At 47.9% G+C, this 27,358-nt stretch overlaps 1 protein-coding gene across 2 annotated transcripts in view; it reads right to left on the reverse strand.

Annotated features, from left to right (window-relative positions):
- The window catches only part of HPSE2 (heparanase 2 (inactive)), a 299,278-nt gene that overhangs the window by 82,914 nt on the left and 189,006 nt on the right, over window positions 1-27,358 (reverse strand). For both annotated transcript variants that reach the window (XM_048857280.2, XM_048857279.2), the window contains exons 4-5: window positions 25,224-25,397; window positions 22,678-22,849 (exon numbers count right to left, since the gene is read on the reverse strand). In XM_048857280.2, coding sequence (XP_048713237.1) covers window positions 22,678-22,849; window positions 25,224-25,397 — 346 coding nt within the window. The remainder of the gene's footprint in view (window positions 1-22,677; window positions 22,850-25,223; window positions 25,398-27,358) is intronic.

The following is a 27,358-nucleotide window of genomic DNA, read 5'->3' on the forward strand; positions in this document are numbered from 1 at the left end:
CCAAAATGTATGTTCTGAACCATTCAGCCATTTCCCGGACAGTCCAGAGATATTAGGTCCATTGTCCCGCTAAGGGAACAATACACAACTTGCCACCCAAAATGGAGTTACCCAGACAATGTAACTTAAACACACTGGATTGGATTAAACAATAAAACCAGTTTATTAACAAAGGCAGATAGGATTTTAAGTAAGACTGAGTACAAGTCATGAGGCATAAAAGTCAGCATTGTTTATAAGAAAAAGAAAGATAAGTACTTCCTAACATAACAAACTAGATTTAATTCCAGGTAAATTCCTTACCACATCCTCCCAGCTATATTACTGAGCAAAATCTTCAGACCAAAGTCCAGCAGTTTGTTCTTTTGTATTCTTAGGGGCAAAGAGGGAGATGGATAGGGAGAGAAATCCCTTGCAGTGTTTGCTCCTCACTTTTATCATTCAGCCTATTAATTTCATTTGGTGGCCCCTAGTTCATGTAATGAAAAGGAGTAAATAACACTTCCTTATTTACTTTCTCCATACCAGTCATGATTTATAGACCTCTATCATATCCCCCCTTAATCGTCTCTTTTCCAAGCTGAAAAGTCCCAATCTTATTAATCTCTCCTCATACGGAAGCCGTTCTATACCCCTAATAATTTTTGTTGCTCTTTTCTGAACCTTTTCCAAGACCAATACATCTTTTTTTGAGATGGGGCAACCACAACTGCACGCAGTATTCAAGGTGTGGGCATACCATGGATTTATATAGAGGCCATATGATATTGTCTGTCTTATTATCTATTCCTTTCTGAATGATTCCCAACATTCTGTGTGCTTTTTTGACTGCCACTTCACACTGAGTGGATGTTTTCAGAGAACTATCCACAATGACTCCAAGATCTCTTTCTTGAGTGGTAACAGCTAATTTAGACCCCATCATTCTATATGTATAGTTGGGATTATGTTTTCCAATGTGCATTACTTTGCATTTATCAACATTGAATTTCATCTGCCATTTTGTTGCCTAGTCACCCAGTTCTGAGAGATCCTTTTGTAGCTCTTTACAGTCTGCCTGGAACTTAACTATCTTCAGTAGTTTTGTATCATTTGCAAATTTTGCCACCTCACTGTTTACCCCTTTTTCCAGATCATTTATGAATATGTTAAATAGGACTGGGCCCAGCACAGACCTCTGGGGGACACCAATATTTACCTCTCTCCATTCTGAAAACTGATAATTTATTCCTACCCTTTTGTTTCCTATCTTTTAACCAGTAACTGATCCCTGAGAGGACCTGCCCTCTTATCCCATGACAGCTTGCTTTGCTTAAGAGCCTTTGGTGAGGGACCTTGTCAAAGGCTTTCTGAAAATCTAAGTACACTATATCCACTGGATCCCCCTTGTCCACATGCTTGTTGACCCCTGTCACTGTGCTTTCTTGGATCACAACTGAGAATACCAAATTCAGGACAAACTGCTGAGAAATAGGGCAGATGAACCCCAAAACTGGCAGTTACTCTCCCATTTGGTATACCAAACCAGCAACAAAAGTAAACTTCTGTCTCACCACACCGGGTAACAAGAAGTCAGAAAAGCAGTTTCCTGAGGCATTCCAGTCCTGGATTCAACACCCAGACACTTGACTTAAAGATGAGTGGTTCTTTAAAACCAGTGCCTTGCATGGTGGCAGGTTTCACAGTGGTAGCCATGTTAGTCTGTATCAGCAAAAACAACAAGGAGTCCTTGTGGCACCTTAGACACTAGCACATTTATTTGGGCATAAGCTTTCATGGGCTAAAACCCACTTCATCAGATGCATGGAGTGAAAAATACAGTAAGCAGTATAAATATTACAGCACATGAAAAGATGAGAGTTGCCTTATTAAGTGGGGGGTCAGTGCTAATGAGGCCAATTCAGTTAAGGTGGAAGTGGCCTATTTCACTTAATTGAATTGGCCACGTTAGCACTGACTCCCGACTTGGTAAGGCAACTCCCATCTGTTCATATACTGTGTATATATGCCTGCTGCTGTATTTTTCACTCCATGCATCTGATGAAGTGGGTTTTAGCCCATGAAAGCTTATGCCCAAATAAATTTGTTAGTCTCTAAGGTGCCACAAGGACTCCTCGTTGTTTCTTCTTTAAAACCAGTTTCATCAAACAAAGAGTTCTTCTGATCCCAAAGGACCAGCTACACACCCAGGTCAATATACAACTCAGATCTTACCCAAAAATCACACTGTTGCCAATCTTTTAGTATCCAAAATCTAAAGGTTTATTTATAAAAAGAAAGAAAGAAAGAAAGAAAGAAAGAAAGAAAGAAAGAAAGAAAGGTGAGAGTTAAAATTGGTTAAGGGAATCAAATACATACGGTGACAGGGTCGGGCTAGATGGCTACAGGAGAGTAATAGAAGGCAGATATATTAGCCCCAGGCTAAGTAGGTCCCTTTTCCATGGGTAAGGTAACAGGGAAGGTTCCAGAACAATCAGGAACCTTCTGGAGACAATTAAGACAGGCTGATTAGAACACCTGCAGCCAATCAAGAAGCTGCTAGAATCAATTAAGGCAGGCTAATCAGGGCACCTGGGTTTTAAAAAGGAGCTCACTTCAGTTTGTGGTGTGCATGTGAGGAGCTGGGAGCAAGAGGCACTAGCAGCTGAGAGTGAGAACGTGGACTGTTGGAGGACTGAGGTGTACAAGCATTATCAGTCACCAGGAGTAAGGTCCTGTGGTGAGGATAAAGAAAGTGTTGAGAGGAGGCCATGGGGAAGTAGCCCAGCCCTAGACAGCTGCATTCCACAGGGCCCTGGGCTGGAACCCGGAGTCGAGGGCGGGCCCGGGTTCCCCCCAAATCCTCCCAACTCCTGGTCAGACACAGGAGGAGTCGACCTGGACTGTGGGTTCACAAAAACAGCCAAGCTGAGGGCTGCCGTGAAGCTCCAAGGCGAGCAAATCCGCCAATAAGCGCAAGACCCACCAAGGTAGAGCAGGAACTTTGTCACAATACAATAATTGCAAAGTTCTTGGTTCAGGCTTGTAGCGGTGATGGAATAAACTGCTGACTTAAGTCAAGTCTCTGGTTGCTTCCAAATCATTGGAAGGTCCTCAGTCCATTTGTTAGATGCTCGTATTAGTATAAGTCCATAGTCCAGAGGCTTGAGCAGGAAAGAGGTAAAATGGAGATCTTTCCAAGGCCTTTTATATCTTCCTCCATGTGGAGGGAAACCCATTGTTTCAAACAAAGCCCTCAGCAGAGCTAGTGGCAAATTACAGGTAAAAAATGGAGTTTGCAGTCACAAGAGCAAGTGACATGTCTATGCATAAATTCACTTAGTCATAGCAGGAAAGCCAATTATCTGTAGATAGGCGTCTCCCATCGTCCATTGTGAGTTAAATGTTCCTTGATGAGCCACTTAATTTGAATAGTCCCTTCAAGATGTGCAGGCTATTCCCTTGTCTACTTCCTTGGGGACATGCCCCTCCCACCATTTCCTTTATGGATCCCTTTTGGTTTTTAGATAGCTAAAAAGCTCCTTGTGCAGCCAAATTGGCCTCCTGTGGCTCTTATCTTTCCTCTGTGTTGGAATAGCTTGATGTTGAGTCTCCAATTTACAGCTTTTAGGAACTGCCAGTCTCCTTCGACTCCTTTTCTTCTTAACTGGTCTTTCCATGGCATCTCGCCTGCTATTTCTCGGAGTCGGTTGAAATCGCCTGTCTGAAGCCCAGTTTGGCTGTTTCCGAGGATCTTGAATTCTATCAGATCACGATCACTTCCTCCCAAGTTCCCGACCACCTTCCCGTTCACAAGTAATTCATCCCTGGTGGTCAAAATCAGATCCCAAATGGTTGACCCCTTAGTTGTTTCCTCAACTTTTTGGATTAGAAAGCTGCCCCCTACACATGCTCAGAACTCACAGGTGCATTATGGTTATGCTGCAATCATAGGCACCAGCTCCGGTTCTGGAGCACCCCCTGGGGAAAACAGTGGGTGCTCAGCACCCCCCAGCGGCCCCACTGAGCAGCTCATGCGTTTAAATAGCTTTATTGGGTTATATTTTGTCAATTTCAAATTTCATTTTAAGTAGGTTTATTTTTATAAATAACTCGTCTTTAATTTCAATAACCTGATTTCAATCAAATTTTTAACTTTTTAAAAATGATCAATTTTTGTCCATCCTGACCTGAACACTTGCTATTTTTTCAAAGGGATCATGGTCTAAAAGTATTTTCATCGGGCAGAGATTTCTGGTGATAGGTGGCTCTTTAATTTATCAGAAAAAGGCAGACTGAGATCCAGTGGCTGGCAGCTGAAGCTAGACAAATTCAGACTAGAAATGAGGTGCAGGTTTGTGCACTGATTCATTAACAACTTAGAGGGGGCGGATTCTCCATGCCTGGCAGCCTTTAAGGCAAGACTGGATACCTTTTCCAAAGAGACACTGCAGCTCAAAGACCTGGATGATCATAAACGGTCCCTTCTGGCCTTAAATTGATGACTAACGCTATGGGGCCTCTGTGTGCTACTCTAACAATAACAGTGTCTCCTGAACCAAGGCGAGTCAAGCACAACACACCCGTACTCTAATGAACCCCTCGGCACGCAAGCCGGTTCTTTGTTATAGCCAGGAGTTCGTTATAGCAAAAGAGATCCGTGGAGGCGGGGGCTGACAGCTCCTCCAGCCCCAGCACCGCAGTGGGGCTTGAGGTGGGATCCAGGGACCAGGTTCGTTGTAGTCCAAGGTTCGTTATTGTGAAGAGCATTATAGCGAGGGTGTACGGTACATATGTGCCAGCAACCTCCGCACAGGAATTACATTATACACTGGTAAGAATCCTTATCGAGTGCTTGTCATCCCTAGGTCTGGCTCTGCGAAGGAGGTGAAGGATTACTACTCTGAGTTAAACTCCATAGTTAAAGATGAGCCAGAAGTTTTAAGTTTAATGAGATCTTTAAGCCTTTGGTTTTTGTCATTTTACTGATATTTGTACAAAATAAACACAAAGTTGAACCCTGAGCAGAATTAGAATCTTTCACAGTCGTCTGAACATTGGTATTATGCAGAAAGAGTAAGAAGAGTTCCAGAACTGTCCCTTTTTTCCCCCTGAAGTTTTTTCACTTGATTGTCTCATCTTTGCTTTCTATTAATTTTGATGGCATAAATGGGCCCAAAGAGTCAAAGATGGCCTTGTCATTGGCCAACATTAACCAGTGTTAAACAAGGTTCAGGTTTGGTGTACAGAGACCACAGCCTGCTTACTATCATGGCAAAAACAACATTCAACAACCTTTTAACTGTTTATTATGATAAGGGGGTGGGGACAGTTAAAACGTTTCAAATGTCATTAAGTAAGGGTTTCATTTGCACAACATCCCTTGTTCCTCCACCTTTTAGCTGGAGAGAGATTTTAGAAAGAAACCCTCCTTGTCTGACTGATTCTTAGATGTGATTAAAGGTACTAACAACTGTCCTTTTGGGTAGGGTTGCCAGGCATCAGGTTTTTGACCAGAACGTCCGGTCAAAAAGGGACCCTGGCGGCTCTGGCCAGCACCACCGACCGGGCTGTTAAAAGTCCAATCAGCGGTGCTGTGCGTCTGAGGCAGGCTAGTCCCTACCTGTCCTGGCACTGTGCTGCACCCCCAGAAGCAGCCAGCAAGTCCGGTTCCTAGAAGCCACAGAGCTCTGCAGGTTGCCTCCGCCCCGAGCACCGGCCCCGCACTCCCATTGACCGGGAACTGCGGCCAGTGGGAGCTGGGAGGAGGTGCCTGCTGGCAAGAGCAGCACGTGGAACCTCCTGACCCCCCACCCCCTGCCTAGGAGCCGGACCTGCTGGCCACTTCCAGGGTGAAGTGTGGAGCCAGGACAGGCAGGGAGCCCACCTTAGGCCTGCTGTGCACTGACCAGGAGCCAGCCAAGGTAAGCCCTTGCCCCAACCCCGAACCTCTGCCCCAGCCCCGAGCCCCCTCCAAACCCAGAGACCCCTCCACCCCAAAGCCCTCATCCCTGGCCCCACCCCAGAGCCTGCAACCCCAGCCGGACCCCTCATGCTCCCTCCCACACCCTGAACCCCTCATCCCCAGCCCAGAGCCAATAGCCCCTCCTGAACCCCAACCCCCTGCCTCAACCCACAGCCCCCTACTGCACTCCGAATCCCTCGGCTCCATCCCCCAGCCTGGAGCCCCCTCCTGCACCCCAAACCCACTCAGCCTTGCCTAGCACCATGGTCAGCACATGGTCCCCCAAACAAACAGACCACATGGTATATTTCAGTCCAGCAGCAAGCACACCACAACAAACACAAACACACACACAGCAGACAGCAAACTTACCCAAGGCTCAACTATCCCCATATTGACTGGGTACATGTCACTGCAGGACGGGATGCAGAGATAAAGTTTCTTGACACCTTAAATGTCTGCCTCTTGGAGCAGCTAGTCCTGGAACCCACCAGAGGAGAGGCAATTCTTGATTTAGTCCTAAGTGGAGCACAGGATCTGGTCCAAAAGGTGAATCTAGCTGGACCGTTTGGTAATAGTGACCATAATATAATTAAATTTAACATCGCTGCAGCAGGGAAAACACCACAGCAACCCAGCATGGGAGCATTTAATTTCAGAAAGGAGAACTACAGAAAAACGAGGAGGTTAGTTAAACAGAAATTAAAAGGTACAGCGCCAGACGTGAAATCCCTGCATGCTGCATGGAAACTTTTTAAAGACACCATAATAGAGGCTCAACTTAAATGTATATCCCAAATTAAAAAACATAGTAAGAGAACCAAAAAAGAGCCACTGTGGCTAAACAACAAGATAAAAGAAGCTGTGAGAGGCAAAAAGACATAAAAAAAAAAAAGGATAGCTAATGTGATTCCAATTTTTTTAAAGGGCTCCAGAGGTGACCCCGGCAATTACAGGCCAGTAAACCTGAATTCAGTGCAGGGCAAACTGGTTGAAACCTATAGTAAAGAACAAAATTGTCAGACACGTAGATGAACATAATTTTGGGGGGAAGATTTTGGAGTCATTCTGGATAGTTCTCTGAAAACATCCACTTAATGTGCAGCGGCAGTCAAAAAAGCAAACAGAATGCTGCGAATAATTAAGAAAGGGATAGATAATAAGACAGAAAATATCATATTGCCTCTATATAAATCCATGGTATGCCCACATCTTGAATACTGCATGCAGATGTGGTCGTCCCATCTCAAAAAAGACGTATTGGACTTGGAAAAGGTTCAGAAAAGGGCAACAAAAATGATTAGGGGTAGGGAACGGCTTCCGTATGAGGAGAGATTAATAAGACTGGGACTTTTCAGCTTGGAAAAGAGATGGCTAAGGGGGGATATGATTGAGCTCTATAAAATCATGACTGGTGTTGAGAAAGTAAGTGAGGAAGTGTTATTTATTCCTTCTCATAACACAAGAACTAGAGGTCACTGAATGAAATTAACAGGCAACAGATTTAAAACAAACAATAGGAAGTATTTTTTCACACAAGGCGCAATTAGTCTGTGGCGCTCCATGCCAGAGGATGTTGTGAAGGCCAAGACTATAACAGGGTTCAAAAAGGAACTAGATAAGTTCACGGAGGATAGGTCCATCAATGGCCAGTGGCCAGGATGGGCAGGGATGGTGTCCCCAGGCTCTGTTTGCCAGAAGCTGGAATGGGCGACAGGGGATGGATCACTAGATGATTCCCTGCTCTGTTCATTCCCTCTGGGGCACCTGACATTGGCCACTGTTGGAAGACAGGATACTGGGCTAGATGGACCCTTGGTCTGACCCAGTATGGCTATGCTTATGTTTTTATATTCTTAAATTCATGGATGACAGGAGAGGTCCCAGAAGACTGGAGAAGGGCTAATGTGGTGCCCTGCTTTACAAAGGGGGGAAAGAGGAGCCGGGGAGCCATAGACCAGTCAGCCTGACTCCGATATCTGGGAAGTTGCAAGAGCAATGTATCAAACATTCTATGTGTGAACACCAGGAGGACGAAGGGGTGATCACCAGCAGCCAGCCTGGATTTAGCTTCCAAACTAGCTGGATTTCCTTCTCTGACAGGCCGACTGGTTTGATGGATAGGGGGAAATGTGGTGGACATTATACTTAGACGGCTTTTGACACAGTCCCATGACATTCTGATAAGCGAGCTGGAGAAACGTGGTCTTGGCAGAACGACCATTGAGTGGATACAGAATCGGTTAAACCACCGCAAACAGAGTAACTATTAATGGAATGATGTCAGATAGGAGGGAGGTCTCAAGTGGGGTTCCACTGGGATCTGTTCTGGGTCTGGTGTTTGTTTAACATCTGTACTAATGACCTGGGTGTGGGAATAGAGAGCGCACTGATCAAGTTTGCCGATGACATGAAGCTGGCGGGGAGGTTTCCAACACTTTGGAGTATGGAGCTACAATTCAGAGGGATCTTGATAAGTTGGAGAACTGGGCTACAGACAACACAATGACATTCAGCAAAGACAAAGGTGAGGTGCCACACTTAGGGAAGAAAAACCAACTGCACAAATACAGAATGGGGGATAACTGGCTTGGCAGCAGCACTGCTGAGAAGGATTTGGTGGTTGTGTTGAGGTTGTGATCCACCATGAGTCACCAGTGTGATCCTGTTGTCAAAAAAGCAAATGCAATTTTGGGTTGCATTACCAGAGGCAGAGCACGCAAGTTACAGGAGGTGACAGTACCGCTCTGCTCCGCGCTGGTGAGGCCTCAGCTGGAGAACGGTGTCCAGTTGGGGTCGCCAATGTCTAGAAAGGAAGTAGAGAAACTGGAAAGGATCCAGGGGCGAGTGACAAAGATGATCAAAGGCACGGATGGCAGGTATCGCAGGCCGGGTGAGGCTACGCATCCCCAAACAGCCCCAAGTGGCGCCGCCCATGATCCGACCCCAGGCCCCTTCCTGCTTGCCGCTCCCTCCTTAGCCCCAGCTCAGGCAAGCTGCTCCCTTCCTGGAAGTGGACTGGGACTGGGGCTAGGGCAGGCCAGCCTGCTGCCGGGACTCAGGGTGGCTGGGGCCGCCCGGCACTGAGAGGCCCCCAGGCTCTGGGGCCACACCACCCAGGGCTGGGCGTGCGCCGCCCAGCACTAGGGGTGCTGGGAACGGAGGGTCAGCAGGGCCTCCTGTAGAAGGGATGTGGCCAGGGGCTAGCCTCCCTGAATGGGAAGCTCATGCGCCACCCATGATCAAAGGGACAGAATGCAAGCCATATGAGCAAAGGCTGAAAGAACTGGGTATGTTCAGTTGGGAAAAGAGGAGATTAAGGGGGGAATATGATTGTGGTCTTCAAATACTTGAAAGGCTGCCATACAAAGAGATGGAGAAAAGTTGTTCTCTTTTGCCACAGAGGGCAGGACAACGGGCAATGGGTTCAAACTACAGCACAGCAGATTTAGATTAAATTTCAGGAACATCTTCCTAACTGTAAGAGCAGTCGACCAATGGATCAGATGCCTGGGGAGGTTCTGGAAGCTCCTTCTCTGGAGGCTTTCAAAAGGAGGCTGGATAGCCATCTGGCTTGGGTGGTTTAGACACAGTAAATCCTGCATCTTGCCGGAGGTTAGATGAGGTGAACCTTGTGGTCCCTTCTAAACCTATTATTCTATGATTCTATAAATTAAACACAAAAAATATTAAGCTATACATGTTTGCTGTCAAGTTTTAAAGAAAACTCAAACTACTGAACTGATGGAAATCACTTGCTAAGCACCCAGAACCAGAGTTTGTTGAAGTGCTAAACCAGCTGTTGACAACAGTAGACAGGCGGAATCTCCATCCTTAGAGGTTTTTAAGTCCTGCCTTGATAAAGTCCTGGCTGGGATGATTTAGCTGGGGTTGGTCCTGCTTTGAGCAGAGGGTTGGACTAGATGACCTCCTGAGGTCTCTTCCAACCCTAATCTTCTAAGATTCTATGAACAGTAGCCTCTCCTGCAGGTGCAGAGGGAATATTTTCTTCATGTCTGTTTATTCACCTAGTTCAGCTCACTGACTAGTTTATTCAAAGTTACAAAACCAATTGGAAGCTGAAAAAGCAGGAAAGCTTATTCGCCTCTTCCAGTCTGAATAAAAACTAGGCATGAGGATGAGATCTACTAGTTCTAAATTCTTGAAGCACATGGCGACCCGAAACAAATTAGTTCAATTCATTAACTACAGATGCTACTGCCTTTGTTTAATAAATCTGTTAGTTTTAAATGAAAAATATGTTTTGATGAGAAAAGAGTTTATGTATCCAGCACATTTAAGGTAGTTTATGTAATAAAAAACTAAAATGCTGGTTTTGCACATTTTAAATTGCATTTGAAATTCCATCTCAGTCAAGCTCAACACAAATCACAAGTAAAAAAATTAATCTCATAAAGAAAAACACCATTAACCATTTTCTAACATAATTTAAAAAAATATTAAAAAGAAGAATCGAAGAAATGTAAATTAAGCTATAGGATTGCTTAAATAAATGTGTCTAGACATAATGTATCCTCCTGGAAAGCAAAAAGAAGCACCACATTTAGTGCAAAGGTTATATTTAGTTGCAAATCAATGTGTTTTAATGGTCAACCAATGAGAATCAACCTTTCTTTAGGAAAATAACTAAAAAGCACAAAATACAATTAAATTTGATGATTTAAAATAAGTTTTTGTTGCTTCCTGATTTAAACCATAATTAAAAGTTAGTGCTTTAAATCATATTGACTTAAATCTATTAACCCTAGTTAATGTAATTAAAAATGATATGATACATACACACAAGGGGGGCAAATTCAGGTTGCACAGGCAACCTTAATTCTGCCATCTTCTAACTTTTGAGTGCTTGACTTTGCAAACTTAACACTCTTTTAAATTTAATTTTTTTAAAAAGCAGAAATTCCACAATGTGGAACCATATTGCCACCCTCCACTCCCTGTGGTTTATCAGCAGGGCTCGGATATTTAGATCCACAGCACAGAGTTTTACCACATGAGCTAATGGAGTAAACTGGTAGCAGTAGTAGGCTATTAACCTCTATGCGAACCAGCCAATGGCAGAGGATAAGACAAACACTTTGCCAGTAGGTTTCACAGCTATCTGCTGACAATAGAGGAGTACAGAGACTCAGGAATACTGAGCTTAGTCCTGGAAAGGAGTGCACGCTAGTGATTGCAGACCCTTCTGTCCATGTGATTGGAATAATAGAGACTTGCTGGGGCAGTTCACATGCCTGGAGCACTGTCATGGATGGGTATAAACTGTTCAGGAAGGACAGGCAGGGGAGGAAAGGTGGGTGAGTTGCACTGTATGTAAGGGAGCAGTAGGATTGCTCAGTGCTCCAGTATGAAACTGGAGAAAAGCCTGTTGAGAGTCTTTGGGATAAGTTTAGAGGCGAGAGCGACAAGGGTGATGTTGTGGTGGGAGTCTGCTATAGACCACCAGACCAGGAGGAGGAGGTAGAAGAGGCTTTCTTCGGACAACTAACAGAAGTTTCCAGATCACAGACCTTGGTTCTCATGGGGGACTTCAATCACCCTGACATCTGCTGGGAGAGCAACACAGCAGTGCACAGACAATCCAGGAAGTTTTTGGAGAGTGTTGGGGACAACTTCCTGGTGCAAGTGCTGGAGGAACCAACTAGGGGCCGTGCTCCTCTTGACCTGCTGTTCAGAAACAGGGATGAATTGGTAGGGGAAGTAGAAGTGTGTGGCAACTTAGGCAGCAGTGCCCATGAGATGGTTGAGTTCAGGATCCTCACAAAAGGAAGAAAGGAAAGCAGCAGAACACGGACTCTGGACTTCAGAAAAGCAGATTTGACTCCCTCAGGGAACTGATGGGCAGGATTCCTGGGAGGCTAATATGAGGGGGAAAGGAGTCCAGGAGAGCTGGCTGTATTTTAAAGAAGCCTTATTGAGGGCACAGGAACAAACCATTCTGATGTGCAGAAAGAATAGCAAATATAACAAACAACCAGCTTGTCTTAACAGAGAAATCTTTGATGATCTTAAACACAAAAAGGAAATTTACAAGAAGTGGAAACTTGGACAGATGACTAGCAAGGAGTATAAAAATATTGCTCAAACCTGCAGGGGTGTAATCAGGAGGACCAAAGCACAATTGGAGTTGCAGCTAGAAAGGGATGTGAAGGGGAACAAGAAGGGTTGCACCCTCACCAAGTTTGCGGATGACACTAAGCTGGGGGGAGAGGTAGATACACTGGAGGGTAGGGATAGGGTCCAGAGGGACCTAGACAAATTGGAGGATTGGGCCAAAAGAAATCTGATGAGGTTCAACAAGGACAAGTGCAGAGTCCTGCACTTAGGACGGAAGAATCCCATGCCCTGCTACAGGCTGGGGACCGACTGGCTAAGCGGCAGTTCTGCAGAAAAGGACCTGGGGATTACAGTGGATGAGAAGCTGGATATGAGTCAGCAGTGTGCCCTTGTTGCCAAGAAGGTGATTGGCACACTGGGCTGCATTAGTAGGAGAATTGCCAGCAGATCGAGGGACGTGATCGTTCCCCTCTATTCGGCACTGGTGAGGCCACATCTGGAGTACTGTGTCCAGTTTTGGGTCCCCCACTACAGAAGGGATGTGGACAAATTGGAAAAAGTCCAGTGGAGGGCAACGAAAATGATCAGGGGGCTGGGGCACATGGCTTATGAGGCGAGGCTGAGGGAACTGGGTTTGTTTAGTCTGCAGAAGAGAAGAGTGAGGGGGGATTTGATAGCAGCCTTCAACTACCTGAAAGGGGGTTCCAAAGAGGATGGAGCTCAGCTGTTCTCAGTGGTAGCTGATGACAGAACAAGGAGCAATGGTCTCAAGTTGCAGTGGGGGAGGTTTAGGTTGGATATTAGGAAAAACTTTTTCACTAGGAGGGTGGTAAAGCACTGGAATGGGTTACCTAGGGAGGTGGTGGAATCTCCTTCCTTAGAGGTTTTTAAGGCCCAGCTTGACCAAGCCCTGGCCGGGATGATTTAGTTGGGGCTGGTCCTGCTTTGAGCAGGGGGTTGGACTAGATGCCCCCTGAGGTCCCTTCCCGCCCTGATCGTCTATGAGTCTGTGTCCGCTGTGATGCTGGCACACCAGGCCTCATGCCAAGGCCCCAGGCCTCACTCAACACTGACAAATGCGTGCCTGGAAACCAGTCTGACTCACCTGTGTGTTGGAAGTGTTAAAATAGATATCAGAGCTGAAGGATGTGTTTATGGAATGCTAGTAGGATGCTGCAGGTACTGTATTAATCCTACTTATAATGTCTGTCTCCCACACTGTAAGATAAGGTTTAATTGTTTGCTCTGTAACTGTAAAAATGTTTGGTAAGACTGTAAATCCGCCCCAGTCAGGGGAGAAGCACTACCAAGTGTGACATAACCCCTCTTGTGGTGAACGAGTATCTCCTCCCCAAGCAAAGAAGGTCTACAGACATCAGACAAGCCACTGTGGACAAAAGACTTTTTTGACTGCTTCCCCCACAGCCTGGAGAGGGTACGTGCCCAAGCCCTTGTGCCATCACAGCTCGAATGCTGGGGGAAGGGAATAAAAATGTCTGTTAAAAATTTATTATTCCTATGCTGCTGAACTCTGAGGGGCGAGGATTACTAAACATAAGCCAGGAGTCCCCAGCCGTTTTGCCTGGGTTAGCCCTAAGGGATAGACAGAATCTGCTCACTATAGAAGTTTTTATGATCTTTTGAAACCTAACTCCTTTGTGTGTGTTACCTGCTTTAACCTAGTTAATCAACCTTTACTTTTTTCAGAGGAACAGCCGTGTTAGTCTGTATTCGCAAAAAGAAAAGGAGTACTTGTGGCACCTTAGAGACTAACCAATTTATTTGAGCATGAGCTTTCGTAAGCCACAGCTCACTTCATCAGATGAAGTTCTGATGAAGTGAGCTGTGACTCACGAAAGCTCATGCTCAAATAAATTGGTTAGTCTCTAAGGTGCCACAAGTATTCCTAACCTTTACTTTGTTACAGGATTGGCTACAAGCATTGTCTTTGGTTTGAGATCTGAGTACAATTGACCTGGGGTAAGAGACGTGTCCTTTGGGACTGGCGGTAATCCTGACACTGTTGTGATTTTTGGTGTAAAGTGACCGTCTATCACATAGTCCAGCTTGCCTGGGTGGCAAGTAGGCGGAGTGCCTAAGGGACTGTCTGTGACTTCGTGGTCAGACTGTTGTAATGCTTTAGGAGTTCACACTTTTGTGACTGGGTTGGTGACAGCTAATTATAGACCATATGAGCAGTTTGGGGTTTGTGCCCTGCTCCTTGTCAGTCTGCCCTGAGGTTGGCATTCATGGTGATGAGGCACTGCAGACTGCGTGACAGCCACATGCCCCCAGCTCTGATCCTCATACCCTTCATTTTCTACCTGCTCCCTTCCCCTCCCATACTGCTATGCCTCAGCTCCCGCCCTCCCCCTCTGCTCCTATCCATCTCCTCCATCATCCCACTCTTCTGCCCCCCAGGCTCCTACCTCTCGGCTCCTATCTGTACCCCCTCTCCCTCCTCTGCCCCATGGTTCCTGCTCCTCTGCTTCCATCTGCCCCTCCCAACTGCACAGTTCTTGCCCGCATTTGATCCTAACCCCCCCCACACACATGCCAGCTCCTCGTCCCTCTGCATTCCAGTTGGGGGTTCCTCCTTCTCTCCCTGATTCTTGGGCACCAGCAAGGGGGCATTGAGAGCTCACCATTTCTCATGACCAGCACAGTAGTGTCCCCTGGCAGCAATTGCTTGGGAAATCCTGTGCAGCCGCTGCAGCCCTCAGCTGGAGCATGCTCAGTGCAGACAGACTCTTTAGAGAGTTGAGCTGCCAAACTCTAACAAGTCTCTACTGAGCATGTGTGAACTGAGGTTTTTCAATGAGGCATAACTCAGCCAGATTTTAGCAGATTTTCCATGGGAATGGCAAAGGTGCTTCCCTGCCAAATTTCAAAACCCTGCTCCAAAGCATGTAGGTGTAAGAGTGTCTCAATTAAATGTCTGTAAGATTTTTTTTTAACATGGCCAAACAATGTATTTTCATATAACCTCATTCCGACAAATGGCTGAATAATTTTAAAATAGCTTCCAAACAACTTCTGCCTGTGGCAGCCACCCCAAATGGTGAAAATTTGGCAAAGTTATAAGCACCTAAAACCCGGGTCTTATAATGGAGTAATGAGCAGCCTTAACTATAGGTTGTTGTTACCTTCACCCCTTACATTAGTACTGGACATTTTATACAACACCTTTCACCCCAAACACTCCCAATGTTCAAGAGGATGATTATTCTTGGTGACCCTTCTGCCTTAATGGTATGTTAGAACTATCATCAGGCCTCATCTCTTGAGGAGTAGTGCTCTGTATTAAGGAATAATCGTCTTCCTGGTTTCTGTGCTGTGTGGCTCAGAGCACCAAACAAGCCTTGGCTGCTCTAGAATGGACTCACCGGTATAAGAAGACCAGCAAACCCTTCAAGGGGAGATGCAGCTGTACCCAGTGCAACAGTTCTTTTGCCAGTAGAATGTATTCTAGTTCCCCAAACAAAATAAGTATATCAGCAAGATAACTTTTTGCCTGTATAACCTTGTCTACCCTGGGGCTTTTGCAGATACAGCCGTGTCAGTTAGGGGCAGCGATTTTTCCTCATTTTAAACTGACAGCAAAGTCAGCAAAACATTTCAGTGTAGACCAGGCTTCGGTGTTACACTGAAAAAACAAACAGTCACATTCCACAGTTCCTGGAGAGAGAACAACCATCCTATCCATTAGCAAACTGCTATTCCCTCCAAGCAGGAAGAGTTTGATACTTGAGCACTGGACCAGCCAGAGAACACAGGTAGCTGCAGATAACCTAACCAACCCTAGGATGTCACTCTTCCACCACACAAATGCTGCTGAAAGACTAGGGATATCAGTAAAAACCTAATTCCACACAAGGAAGTTCAGAGACAAGTAGCTAAATCCATTTTGAGAAGTACATGTTGATATTTATACATTAGTGAACCTGCAATCTGTCCTGTGGGTGTGACGTCATGGGGCTGCTATGTAATAATCTAAGCATACTGATATGTAACTTAGTTATTGAGATAGACTGTATAACGTATACGGGGGGAAGGGGTATGGTTATCATATGCCCTTAATGCTTCAGTTCAATGGGGACTGTGCAAGGTGACACAATGACTGTCCCAATGAGAATATCCAGGCACACACTTGAAAGGCAATGGGGAAAACTCTTCACTTTGAGGGTCCTACCTACTGTCTCCAACAAACTGCAACACTTCAATCTCTCTGGTCACGCGATTACGGATATGAAAGTTGCTATTTTACAACAAAAAATCTTCAAATCCAGACTCCAGCGAGAAACTGCTGAATTGGAATTCATTTGCAAATTGGATACAATTAACTTAGGCTTGAATAGAGACTGGGAGTGGCTTAGTCATTATGCAAGGTAGCCTATTTCCCCTTGTTTTTTCCTCCCCCTCCTCCCCCCGACGTTCTTGTTAAACCCTGGATTTGTGCTGGAAATGGCCCACCTTGATTATCATACACAATGTAAGGAGAGTGGTCACTTTGGATAAGCTATTACCAGCAGGAGAGTGAGTTTGTGTGCGTGTGTGGGGGTGCGTGTGTGAGAAAACCTGGATTTGTGCTGGAAATGGCCCAACTTGATTATCATACACATTGTAAGGAGAGTGATCACTTTAGATAAGCTATTACCAGTAGGAGAGTGGGGTGGGAGGAGGTATTTTTTCATGCTTTGTGTGTATATAATAAGATCTTCTAAACTTTCCACAGCATGCATCCGATGAAGTGAGCTCACGAAAGCTTATGCTCAAATAAATTGGTTAGTCTCTAAGGTGCCACAAGTCCTCCTTTTCTTTTATCAGATCAAAGGACTACAAACATTTAAAAGGTGACAGGATGCCTGTGAATGGGGGTGGCGGGTACTCAAAGGACTGGTCAGGGCAGGGGGAAGAGTACTGCTTTGTGAGTCAAGGGAAGATACTGTCACCCAAGCACAGAGACTTTGCAGAGGAGTCCATAGACCCAGATTCCAAGGCCAGAAATGACCACTGTGATCAGCTGGTCTGATGTCGTGCATTGCACAGGCCAGAGAACTTCCCCCAAAATAATTATTAGAGCAGAGCTTTAAAAAAAAATCCAATCTTGGATTTACAAATTGTCAGTGATGGAGACCCCACCGTGACCCTTGGCAAATTGTTTCAAGGGTTAATTACGCTCATGGTTAACAATTTACACCTTATTTCTAGTCTGAATTTGTCTAGCTTCAATTTCCAGCCACTGGATCATGTCACACCTATCTCTGCTAAACTGAAGAGCCAATTATTAAATATGTGTTTTCTGATAGGTACTTCTAGACTGTAATCAAGTAACCCCGTAACCGTTGCTCTTTTAAGATACACAGATTGAGCTCTTTGAGTTTATCACTATCAGGCAGGTTTTCTAAACCATTTTTGTGGCTCTTCTCTGCCCCCTCTCCAATTTATCAACTTCCTTCTTGAGCTGTGAGCACCAGAACTGGCAAAGGATTCCAGCTCTGGCCACACCAGTGCCACATACCGAGGTAAAAGAACCTCTCTGCTCTACTTGAGATTCCCCTGTTCATGCAGCCCAGGATGGCATTAGCTCTTCTGGCCACAGCATCACACTGGGAGCTGACGTTCAGCTGATTATCCACTATGATCCCAAAATCTTTGTCAGAGTCCCTGCTTCCCAGGACAGAGTCCCCCGTCCTGTAAGTACGGCCCTGCGTCAGTGGTTCTCAACCCGCAGCACAATCAGCACCGGCCCATGTGACATCCTCAGGGCCATACAGGTAGTATGTATATTCTGTGGATGCGGCCCATATAACACAGAGAGAGCTGCATATGTAGCCCAGGGTGGTAAACAGGTTGGGAACCACTGGCCTACATTCTTTGCTCCTAGATGCATACATTTACATTTAGCCATATTACAATGCCTATTGTTTGCTTGCACCCAGCTCACAGAGGTAAAATGACCTCCGTAGTCCTATTCTCCTGTTCATGCATCCCAGGATGGCATTAGCTTGTTTGGCCACAGGTAGCTCATGTTTAGCTGATTACCACCGTGACCCCCAAATCTTTTTCAGAGTCACAGTTTCCCAGGACAGAGTCCCCTATTCTGTACGTATGGCCTACATTCTTTGCTCCTAGATGCATACATTTACATTTAGCCATATTGAAACGCAGATTGTCTGTTTGCACCCAGTTTACCAAGCAATCCAGATCATTCTGAATCAGTGACCTGTGCTCTTCATTACTTACCCCTCCCACAATTTTTGTGTTATCTGCAAGCTGTATCAGTGATAATATTATGTTTCCATCCATGTCACAGAGAAACACGTTAAATAGCATATGGCTAAGAACCAATTCCTGCAGGACCCCAATGAAAGGAAACATACACTCAGTGATGATCCCCCAAGATGATGAGAGTTTTAGCTGCATGGGTGGAGAGAAAAGGCCAGATCCTAGAAATACGCAGGAAGAATCTGTATAGTATGTCATCACTATTACCTTTATTAACCAAACTTGTAATCTCATCAAAAAAAGACAGCAACTTAGTTTGACAGGATCTATTTTCTATAAACTCATGTTGATTGACGTTAATTATATGTTCTTTAATTCTTCATTAATTGAGTCCTGTATCAGCTGCTCAATTATCTTGTCCAGAATCAATGTCAGACTGAAAGGGCTTTAATTACCCAGGTCATCCTGTTTACCCTTTTAAAATATTGGAACATTAGCTTTCTTCCTGTCTTCTGGAACTTCCCAGGATTCCAAGATTTATTGAAAATCAACATTAATGGTCCAGCGAGCTCCTTGGCCAGCTCTTTGAATACTCTTGGAGCTAAATTACCTGGACCTGCTGGTTTAAAAATGTCTAACTTTAGTAGCACCTGTGTAACATCCTCCTGAGATGCTAGTGGAATGGCCAGGGTGTTACCCTCAGATGTTGAGACTACGTCATCGGGTTTTTTCCCCAGACACAGAACAGAAATATTTATTGAACACTTCTTGTTTTTCTGCATTATTGTTGAGAATTCTACAATTTCCATACAGTAAACTTAGGAAACACTCCAGTGACCACAGAACCCCACAGCCCATCTCTTCAACAACAGGGGTTGCCGCAAGCACATCACCCTGGCCTCTCTGCTTTCTCCACGGGCTACGATACATTCAAAGGGAGGATAGAGATGGGGAGCGGGAAGCAGGGCTAGCCTTCTCACAGCACGCCTGCCGCACGTGGAGGGCGGGTGGGGGGTCCCAGTTCCATGAACGGATGGGTGTCCCGACCTTGAGACTGGCGTCCATTGTCTGCTTTGTGTGCTGTGCTTCAAGCAGAAGCCAGGAGCGTTCAGAGGCCTATGTGACATCGCGCTATGAGCCACAGGAGCCAGATGCGCTCCAGGAACACGTGTGGCTACAACAGAGGTACACGTGCTTTACCATTAGCGATCCAGAGTGACGCTGAAGAGTCGGCACTCCTGCCAGCTTGACGAGGCCTGCGACCCTGAGTCTTCGAGCGGCTGCCAGAGCACTTGGGAATTCCAGAGCCCATGGACGCCTTTGGGCAGTGTCGACAGTGCAGCTCTATTGCCTACTTCTTTCCCAGCACTCAAGGGTGCGTCGGCCACGCATTACTCCATGTGCCAAAGCCTGAGCTGCTATTAAAATCTACATGAATTCCTTACAATCCCACAACTTTTTCCCAAGCAAAGAACTCTGCCGTTCTGGGATTCCTAGTCCTGTGAGCTCAGTAGGTAGCTAACATGTCTGTTCTCCAACAGCTCAGGCTCCATGAATGGGCTAATTAACACCTCATCAAACTGGACTGTTTGTTGTGCCTGCAGAAATTCCCTCTTGCACCTGTGCATTCACAAGTCTCCACTGCTAGTCTTCTGCACAGCCGGCAGCAGCCAGGAAGCTAAAGAAGCAATGTCTCATCTCCCTGCAATCTGTTCTTGGTCATCTTAAATCCAAGCGTCAGTTCTTGTCTCCCAGTGTGAGCACACGGCTCACTGCGCAGTTAACACCAACACTCCCCTGACGCTGGCCGGGCATTTCACCTCTCACTGTGTGCCCTCACCCTTAACATGGGCAGTGATCCTCCCTCCCTCCCAGGGCCTGTGAGGAATCAACAACTAGCTTGGAGCTGTACAGAGCCTAGGTCTGAGTTTCAGGTTGGGCTCTTTGCTGGGCACAGAATGCCTTTGTCGCGGCACCTTGTCCAGCATTGTCAGCACTGAGAAATTATAACCAATAATCAGAATCACAAAGCTCCCTGTGGACCAGAGCCTGCTCGTTTCCTCCAGCCTCACCATGCTCCAGCACTGTGAGAACAGCCTAGGCTGAGGGTGAGACAGGCATGACTGTCACCCCCATTCTGCATCCCAGCCCTTCCAGCAGTGTCACCAGTGAAGTGTTCACTTGAGCTCCAAGACAAATCCAGGAACAGCAGCAATCTGCCCATCCCTGATCCCCCTCCACAACAGCCAGGACCCGTTAGCCATCTCTGGGCCCACTCATCCTAGGAGAGGGGTGCCGTGCTCAGTAGTCACAGAGGGCCCTTGATGCTAGAGACAGAGCCTCTCTTATTCCGGATATGTCTACACTTGGAGTTGGGAGTGTGAGTCTCAGCTCAAGACACGCTCCTGTTAACTCTAACCTAGCTAGTGTGCCAAGGGTGGGAGTGGCGGGAGGGACTATGGGTGGGAGGCCACAGGGACACACTCAGGGCAGCCAGCGCCTCTAGCCACAGTGGCACGAGCAGCATACTCATGTCCAGCACAGAGCTGGCATGGGTATGCCTGCTCCAGCCTGGCCTCACCCCCAGCTCCAGTGCTGACACGGGTCCCCTCAATGCCAGGTCCATGGGCTTCTTCAGCACCCTTCCTGCGCTCCCTGTCTGGAGAGCTCAGACACTTAAAGGTACAGCTCCCGCGCCCGGGGGGAGGCGACCATGACTTTACACCTTTTCATTCCCTGGATGCTGGGGCTGGCCAGGACCCAGGTCAGCTCTGGACACAACTTAGAGCAGCCTCATGCCTTGGCCCCTTGGTTCCTAGACACAGCCACTAGGTCAGAACCTTGGAGTGGGGGTGGCAGAGACACACGGAGGCAGTGGAATCTCGGGGGGCTGCTTAAGGCAGCTCTACGGCTCCTTTGTGCTGCTGGAACAGAGCTGAGGATCTGGTCGGAGCTCTCTCCTTGGTGCACCAGGGATTATGTTCGTGTGCTGTTTATTGTCTATGGCAGATTATTCGTGCAGCTGTTAATGAAGTCTGGACCTAACTCCGCTCCCAGCGGAGTCCACTAGCAACCTCCCCTTGCCCAGCCCCCATACTGCAGCTTTTGTTCACGGTCCTTCAGGGAACTGCTGCCACAGAACAATGGTCCTGTTCAGCACGATGCAAATTCCTTTTCGCTGGAAGCTCCTGCATCTCCCATGTTTCTGTGGCTGTCCTGTGTCTTCTCCAGCTGTTGGTGTCCATCACCGCCTCGTCTCCTCTTCTGCTATCCCCTTCCACTATGGCTGCTCCCTTCTCTCTGGCCTGCCTCGCTTCTAGTCCCGGCAGAACCTCGCAGCCCCCTTCCTCATACATATGAAGACGTGAGACGACAGCACACATGCCCGTCAGCACCTCCACTGGCTCCTGGACACCCTTCGGCAGCTCCCGGGAGTGCAGAGCTGAAATGCAGAGGATGGCTAATGCCATCCAGGAATCTCTGATTCTGAGAGGTGCCAGCGGGACTTGGCTGTTTGGTGCCTTTTAACGGCACAGCCAGTCTGCCAGAGGATCTTCTTCTCCAAGATGAGGGGAGGGACCTTCCCCAGCCCTGGCCTCTGCTTCAGAAGTGGAAAGCAGGGATTTAGCCCTTCTGCTGTAGCTCAGGGAAATCATGTAAGTGGCTTAGGGTCATAGTCAAAGCAAACGATTATTAGCAAGAACGCTGACAATGACTGGAGCACTGTCCCCAGCTCTACACCTTGCCTGTGCTCTGGACGGAGCAAGCAGAGCTCTTGGCACAAGGCAAAGTCTGGCAGCACGCTAACCGACTTGTGCCAGGCCCCTCCTCCCTGCGCTGATCTGAATGGCAGGATGAGGAGACAGGACACTCCAAACAGAGCAGGAAAGCAGCATCTCTCTGAAACATGCTTCTCCTGTCCTCTGAAGAGACTGCGATGAGGCACACTCCCTGCTTACTGTTGCACTTACTGTCTAATTATTACCACCATTGTTATTATCATCTCTCTAGCTCTTGTGTTAGAAGGTTCCAGTCAGGCTCAAGGCCCCTGGTTCTTGGTTCGGCATAAACATATCGGAGGCAGAATCCCTGTCTGAGGAGCTCATCCCCTAAACGGACTGTGTGTGGATGACAGTGTCATAGCATGGAAGCACAACACTCAGAGTTAAGAATGGGCGTATCTGTACGCGCCCGGCTCTGCTCCCCGTGGATTCTGGGCCACCATGCCCCCACTCCAGACGTTCTTTACCACACGGGGACCCTGGGCCTCCTTCACGCCATTACACGGAGTGACAAACAGCAGTGCACCAAGCTTGCCCAGCAAGAGACTCAGTGCATCTGCAGGGGTGGGACTTGGACTTGTTTGGCCTCCATCAGCCTTGGTGAGGGGAGATTTGAGGACCCGGGATCTAACCCGCATCACTTACCCCTCCAGGAGAGCGATGACGTTCTTTCTGGGCCGCCCAATGTTGGGCCCATAGAGGCTGGCTCTGGTGTAGGTGCGGATAAGCTGCAGCAGGCTCTTCAGCTGGATATAGTCCTTCCCCAGCTGACTGCCATTCACGGTACGGCCAGTCAATGTCCGATAGTTGTTGGGTTCTGGGAAAATAAACATCAACAAGCCCGCTCAGCCCTTCTGGAGAAGGTCACCCAGCTCATGCACCCCACCCAACAAAGAGCCACAGCAGGGGACCTCCCGGCTGTTTATACTGCAGCACCTAGCTGGCAGAGCCCACTAGTGTAAACACAGGCGAGGTCTCTACTGAAAACACCCCAGGGCCACAGCCCCAGCTCTGCAGGGCTTCGGCACAGACACTTCCCACAGCACTGGGTGGGAACTCCAGTCCATGCAGGTAACCCACCTGCCCGAGAGGCAGGATTCTGTCCATCTCGTGCTGTCTACACCGGGGCTTAGCTTGGCTTAACAATGTCTCTCCGGGGGTGCAGGGATTTTCACAGCCCTGGGAGAAGCTACGCTGACATACCTTTTCAGTGCAGACCCGCCCACAGCATATGCTGACAGAAGGAGATTTTCTATGCTGGAGGAACACCACCATCCAAACGACATTAGCTATGGCCAGGGCCACACTTAAATATGAAGTCGACCCAGCTATGTTACTCAGGAGTGTGAAAAAGCCACTCTCCTGAGCAGTGCCGCTAAGCCGACCTAACCACCATACAGACAGCACGAGGGCACCCTCGCCACTGCCCCTCGGCAAGGTGGATTCACTCCAGCAATGGGACCCCTCCCCGCACGCTAGCGAGTGGTTTAAGTCAGTGGTTCTCAAGCAGGGTACATGTACCCCTGGGGTATACAGAGCTCTTCCAGGGGGCACATCAACTCAGCTAGAGATTTGCCTAGTTTTACAGCAGGCTACATCAAGCACTAGCAGAGTCCATACAAACTGAGGCTTCATGCAGACCAGGACTGGTTCATTCTGCCCCATACACTGTACGCTGACATGTACCTACAGTGTTTCTAATCCAGTTGATTTATTTTACAATGATATGGTCAAAAGGAGAACCTAAGCCGCTCTTCAGTACCAGTGTGCTAGGACACGTCTGCATTTTTATGCCTGATTTTGGAAGCAAATCATTTTTGAGTGAGGTGAAAATTGGGGGGTACTCAAGACAAATCAGCCTCCTAAAAGGGTACAGTACAGAAACTCCTCACTTAACATCCTAGTTATGTTCTTGAAAAATGCAACCTTAAGCGAAACAATGTTAAGTGAATCCAATTTCCCCATAAGAATTAATGTAAATGTGGGGAGGTTAGGTTCCAGGGAAATTTTTTTCACGAGACAAAAGACATTATATACATATACAGTATAAGTTTTAAATAATTTTAAAGAAACAATTTAATACTGTACTTACCAATGATGATTGTGAAGCTTGGTGGAGGCAGGGGCGTAGCAGGGTGGGGGCATGGGGCCTTGCCCCGCTCTGCCTGTCTGGCATTCCAGCCGGGGAGCAGGCAAGCCCCTGTGCCCCGACCCCACTCCCTGGCAGGAGCGCTGGGCAGTCAGAACAGGGGAGCCAAACAACGTTATAAGGGAACATTGCAGGACTTCAAAGGAGCATGTTCTCTAATGGCGTAGCGACCTAAGAACGTTTACTGGGACGACGTTAAGTGAGGAGCTGCTGCAGTCTGGAAAGGCTGAGAGCCCCTAGTTTAAGTGTGGACGTAGACGGTGCCAACAGAAGCACTCTGGTATCACCGGGGTTGTGTCAGAACTGCTGTGTCGCTGGTGGGTGCGGGTTTCACGCCCTGTCCGACACAGCTCGGCCAGCGTCAGTTTTAAATGTGGAGCAGGCCAGAGAGGCAGGAGGGATATAGGAATAAATGGGTGCTGTGAGCTCCCCTCGCCGCCCTTTTCAATCTGCAGGTTTTCCTGAACTGGGAAGAAGGTGGAGAGGTGGCCTTACTACCCCTTTCCACCCCGGCAACCTGGGGCCAGCTGAGGGCTAATGGGCACAGGGGCTGGAACTGGGGGTGCCGGAGTGGCTTCCATTAGATACAGGATTTACAGTTTGGTTCAATGGCTCTCAGCACCCCCACTGTACACATTATTCCAGCGCCCCTGTTTCCTTCGCTGCGTCTCCTGTAGCTAGTTATCGCAACTGTCCTTTCTGCCCCGCCGGCCCACGCCGTGGCTTGTCTGCACTCCCGTGGCACGCCCCACTATGACAGGCAGTGAGCTGTGTGGAAGCGTTTCTGATCGTGAAATACCAGCAGACAGGTGTGTTCAGACAGGAGCCCATTACACGGACGTTACAGAGATGCCCTTCTGAAGCTAGCTGGGTCTCCAACAGTGCACACTTCCTCACAGCAGGGTCCTTTCAGTCCCCTCTGAATGGCTAAGGGCAAAGCGTCCTGCAAGTGTTCGGTACGAAGGGGGAACTGACCCTTCCCTTCCTGCCACAGCGAGCGACACTCTGAGGAGCTGCAGGCGAGCTGGCCAGACACACTCACCGTTGCCTAGCTCCCAGGAGATGTTGTATTTCTTGCTGGCACTGTACTTCAGCAGGCTGAGCGCATTGGAGCTGTTCCAGGAGTTATTTGGATTTCGGCGCAGGGCATTCAGCGCAAAGATCAGGTGGAGGCCAGAGCAGTCGGCGAAGTTATAGAGTTTGTCTAGAGACCTGGCTGGGAAGAAACGAAAACCAGCTTGTAACTCAAATGAAAGAAAAGTACCAGGCGTTCCAGACCCTCTGCTCCTGTCCGTCAGCTCTGCCTCTGATGTCAAATGCTGACCTGTGGCACCTCGTAGTGAGCTGAAGTGGCCTCCCACTGAGCCAGAGCAGGAGAAAGCATGCTCAGAGCCCAGGTGGGCAGAGCCAGGCCATGCCCACCCCTCCCACAGGAAGCTAAGAGGCGAGACAGGAAGTGTAAAGGATGGGTCCTCGAGCTCAGCTGGGCTGCAGCTGCTGGAGGAGATGGATGCCTTCTGCCTGCTCCCGAGGCTGGACCGAAGGGGAGCCCCGTCAAGCTGAGGACTGGCCAGAGCTGCTGGAGCTGCCAGCTGACCGATACACTGAGGAGTCGCTGGGCCTGCCGCTGGCTACCTACCCTGGGGAGATGGAGGACCCACAGATCCGGGGGCACCGCGCGGCGAGGGTACAAAGTGGGCCAAGGACAGCCGACTCCAGTCCGGCGGCGTTGCTGCCTGAAACCCGGTCAGCGTGTTGCAGCTGGATTCCCTGCTGACCCAGTGCGACGCACTCTGCCACTGTTAGGGCTGGGCTGGGACCCAGTGCAGTAGGGTGGGTCCGGGTGACCCACTGCCGGGCCACCCCTGGGGTGGCAGCCACCTCACCTTGAGCCAGGAGGCCTGTGTTAGTCTACTGTCCGCCAGAACTAGGATGCTAGACCCTGACTGCTCTGTGCTGCCAAGGGCCTGGGCCCCTAGACTGTTCACTGCTCTGCCCTGCCTGCGGGATGAGCACCTAGACTGCTTTGTGCGCTACCCAGCCTGCGCTTCCTAGACTGTTTGGTGCTTTTCCCTGCCCAAGGGCCTGAGCCCCTAAACCTTTACTGCTCTGCGCTGCCCAAGGGCCAGAGCACACAGACTACCTAGAGCCTGTGTGACATTATTGACTTGAACTGGGACCATATAGAACATGATTGCAACCAAGGTCCTGGAGTGGCACCAAATCTTGTATAAAGGGGGTCAAATGAGGTGTCTAAGACGAGGTTATGGTTTGCTGGTTAGGATTATGCAATCTGTTTGCGTGTATCATTTTTGTATTTAAAGTTATAAGTTTTGGCTCTGTACTGTCTGTTTTTCAAACTTATGCTCTGCTTCTGGGGGACACCCCAGACTAGTTGGTGTCAGCTCTGCCTGGCCGGCTTGATGGCCCATTAAGGACCATCAGCTACACAACTGACCCATTGAGAGAAGGCAGACATGCCTTGCGACTCAGCAAGGTGTGCAGGGACCTGCCTATGGACAGAACTCTGAGGTGTTTCCAGGCCGTGGGATGGGCAGCTTGTCCTTGGGACAAAGAAAGCAGAGACCACATGGCAAGAGACTATAAAAACCTGCTGCAGCTCCTCCATCTTGTCTTCAATCCTGCTTCTGACCTCTGGAGGGACTTTGCTACAAACGGAAGCTCTACACAAAGGTCTGATGACCCACCCCAGCTGGGGATGTTCTCCAGAGACTTGATTTGAACCTGCAGCTTATTCCATCATTGCAACAAGCCTGAACCAAGAACTTTGCCATTGCTGTGTGTCATTGATTCCATTTAACCAATTCTAGCTCTCATCTCTATCTTTTTCCTTTTATGAATAAACCTTTAGATTTTAGATGCTAAAGGATTGGCAACAGCGTGATTGGTGGGTAAGATCTGATTTGTATATTGACCTGGGTCTGGGGCTTGGTCCTTTGGGATCGAGAGAACCTTTTCTCTTTTACTGGGGTATTGGTTTTCATAACCATCTGTCCCCATAATGAGTGGCACTGGTGGAGATACTGGGAAACTGGAGTGTCTAAGGGGATTGCTTGTGTGACTTGTGGTTAGCCAGTGGGGTGAAACCAAAGTCTGCTCTGTTTGGCTGGTCTGGTTTGCCTTGGTGTGCATAGAAACCCCAGCCTTGGGCTGTAA

Source organism: Caretta caretta, chromosome 7 (genome assembly GCF_965140235.1).
Source record: "Caretta caretta isolate rCarCar2 chromosome 7, rCarCar1.hap1, whole genome shotgun sequence".
NCBI classification, from domain to species: domain Eukaryota; kingdom Metazoa; phylum Chordata; order Testudines; family Cheloniidae; genus Caretta; species Caretta caretta.